This window comes from Phanerochaete carnosa (assembly GCF_000300595.1).
Source record: "Phanerochaete carnosa HHB-10118-sp unplaced genomic scaffold PHACAscaffold_572, whole genome shotgun sequence".
NCBI classification, from domain to species: domain Eukaryota; kingdom Fungi; phylum Basidiomycota; class Agaricomycetes; order Polyporales; family Phanerochaetaceae; genus Phanerochaete; species Phanerochaete carnosa.
Genome location: NW_006768199.1, coordinates 1,122 through 3,019, shown reverse-complemented (window position 1 = coordinate 3,019; position 1,898 = coordinate 1,122). Strand labels below are relative to the sequence as shown.

Sequence of the window (1,898 nt, the reverse complement as noted above, 5' to 3'; positions counted from 1 at the left end):
GCAGGATAATCTCAACAGACCTTGGATGCTCGAGCCGCCACCCCGCATTGAAGAACCCTTGCAAACTGTATGGACAGGCAGGAGTCGGTGCCGCAGCTGTCGCGCGTACGAATACATGTAGTCAGGTGCACTGCAGCACGAGAGAAAAATTGCATATACATACGTTTGTGACATATTGAGCTTAGCGAGACACGGCGGAGATACTGTTCGGAGGGAGTAAGCAGAGGCGGGGTATGGTGGTGACCAGGAGGAAGAAGCGGCGAGAACGGAAGGCCATCGACGCCTTCTATATATGCAGTTTCATAAAAGGAAACTCGCCGGGAGTGACTTTAGGGGAGGTCGAAGGAATCTTGGTGGGCAGACGGCGTGGATGCGATGGGCGGCGAGAAACACGTCTCGGAAAGCGAGACGGATGACGTCATGTCATAACCGAGATCTGGGCGAGCAACTCATGTCATGTTTAGTGGTATCAGGATAGGATTCAACTTATAATAACATACCGGTCTGAGTTACGATTTGCAATGCAATACCAGTCAGGTATCGCGTGTCCTTGCATTGCCAGCGTTCGCCATCCTGTTAGGCGCTTGCCTGGCAACTCATCCTGATCTATAACCGATTTTTTTGCTGATGAGAGGGAAGGAAAATGATGAGTCTGCGCAACATCGGAAGAGGCACAAGGAACTCACTTTCACCCAGGAATACTTCTTTGTGTCCTTGGTAGCCTCCTTAATATACTTTGTGATCCATTTGTTAGATTTGTACTTCTCCTCGAGCTTCCTCAGTTCCGTTGTGAGGGCTCGGCCCGGCAGGATGTCGCCAACCAGCGTGGCAGTGGAATCGTATCCTCGTTCCTCATCGCTGCACTTGGCGAGGCACCAAAAGAACATGAGCAGAGGCTCAGGGTTCTCCACCCAATCATGTGACTCTGAAACAATCGCACCTGAACAGTCCCATCGCATGAAGCAAACATATCGTTCCTGGATGAAAGCAGTGAAGAGGAAGCAACGATGCTGACGGATGTGGACTTCCATGACGTAGCTGATCATCTGGGCACAGGAATCCCGGCCATCCGGCGGTGAAGTCGTGCTGCATTGTGGCTGGTCCTTCAAGGTCACTGTGAAAGGCTTGCCGCCAAAAGTGAACGGGGCCAGCCTAGGATCTGTGTTGACTTTGATAATCGCAACTGCAGAAGTTCAGGCCGTGTGACCATGGTGCTCTTTGGCTTTGTGTTCCACCTTCTTCTTGAGGTAGTAGGATGCCTCCGGGTAGGGCATACCTGGTTGTGACGTGGAATACAGGATTAGATTGGGCTTAAGGTCGTGCACACCACTTTTGGAGTAGGTGTAGGTGATGGCCAGGAAGAAAGGTAATTTCAGCTCCTGAAGCATCGTGTTGGCAGCCTCAGCCTGAAAGCACATGTGATCAGCAACTACACACAAATCCATGGATTGCATACTCACGATGGGTTCATAGGTCTTCGTTTCTTCTCCCTTCTTGACGGAAGCGTTGGTAAGGATTGACTTGAGTCGATATAGTATCCCGGAAATTGCCTTTGCGAAATCGCCAACCAGCTTGGCCCCGAACACGTGCAGAAGGAAGTCCGGAGCTTCGCAATAGAACTCATTCATATCCATATTTGCTTGCTTGACTCATAAACCCTCGTGTTCCGGTGTCAGCTCCTGATTCCCCGTGGTCGCCTTATGCGGCGTCGTCCTCCTAGAGCCATCGTGTACCGAGCCAGTCGCGAATGGCGGAGCGTTGTGCGATGATGGTTTGGCAGTGCTCGGACCTTTCTGACGCTGCCGAGATTTGGGAGCAGTTGGCCCTGGACGAGATGTAGACTGAGGGCGGGATGGTTCACGGGCAGCGGCGGTGGGGATTTTGGGGGTACGCTCTAA

General features: G+C 52.0%; 1 protein-coding gene across 1 annotated transcript; it reads right to left on the bottom strand.

The window, feature by feature from the left end:
• Positions 1 to 329: 329 nt before the first annotated feature.
• On the bottom strand, positions 330 to 1,634 carry PHACADRAFT_202797 (uncharacterized protein; the record flags this gene model as incomplete). The annotated part of the gene is made up of 5 exons (XM_007402934.1): positions 330 to 436; positions 501 to 573; positions 687 to 1,183; positions 1,208 to 1,406; positions 1,461 to 1,634. The coding sequence occupies 5 exons, from the start codon at positions 1,632 to 1,634 to the stop codon at positions 330 to 332; spliced, it is 1,050 nt and encodes a 349-aa protein (XP_007402996.1).
• Between the last annotated feature and the right edge of the window lie 264 nt (positions 1,635 to 1,898).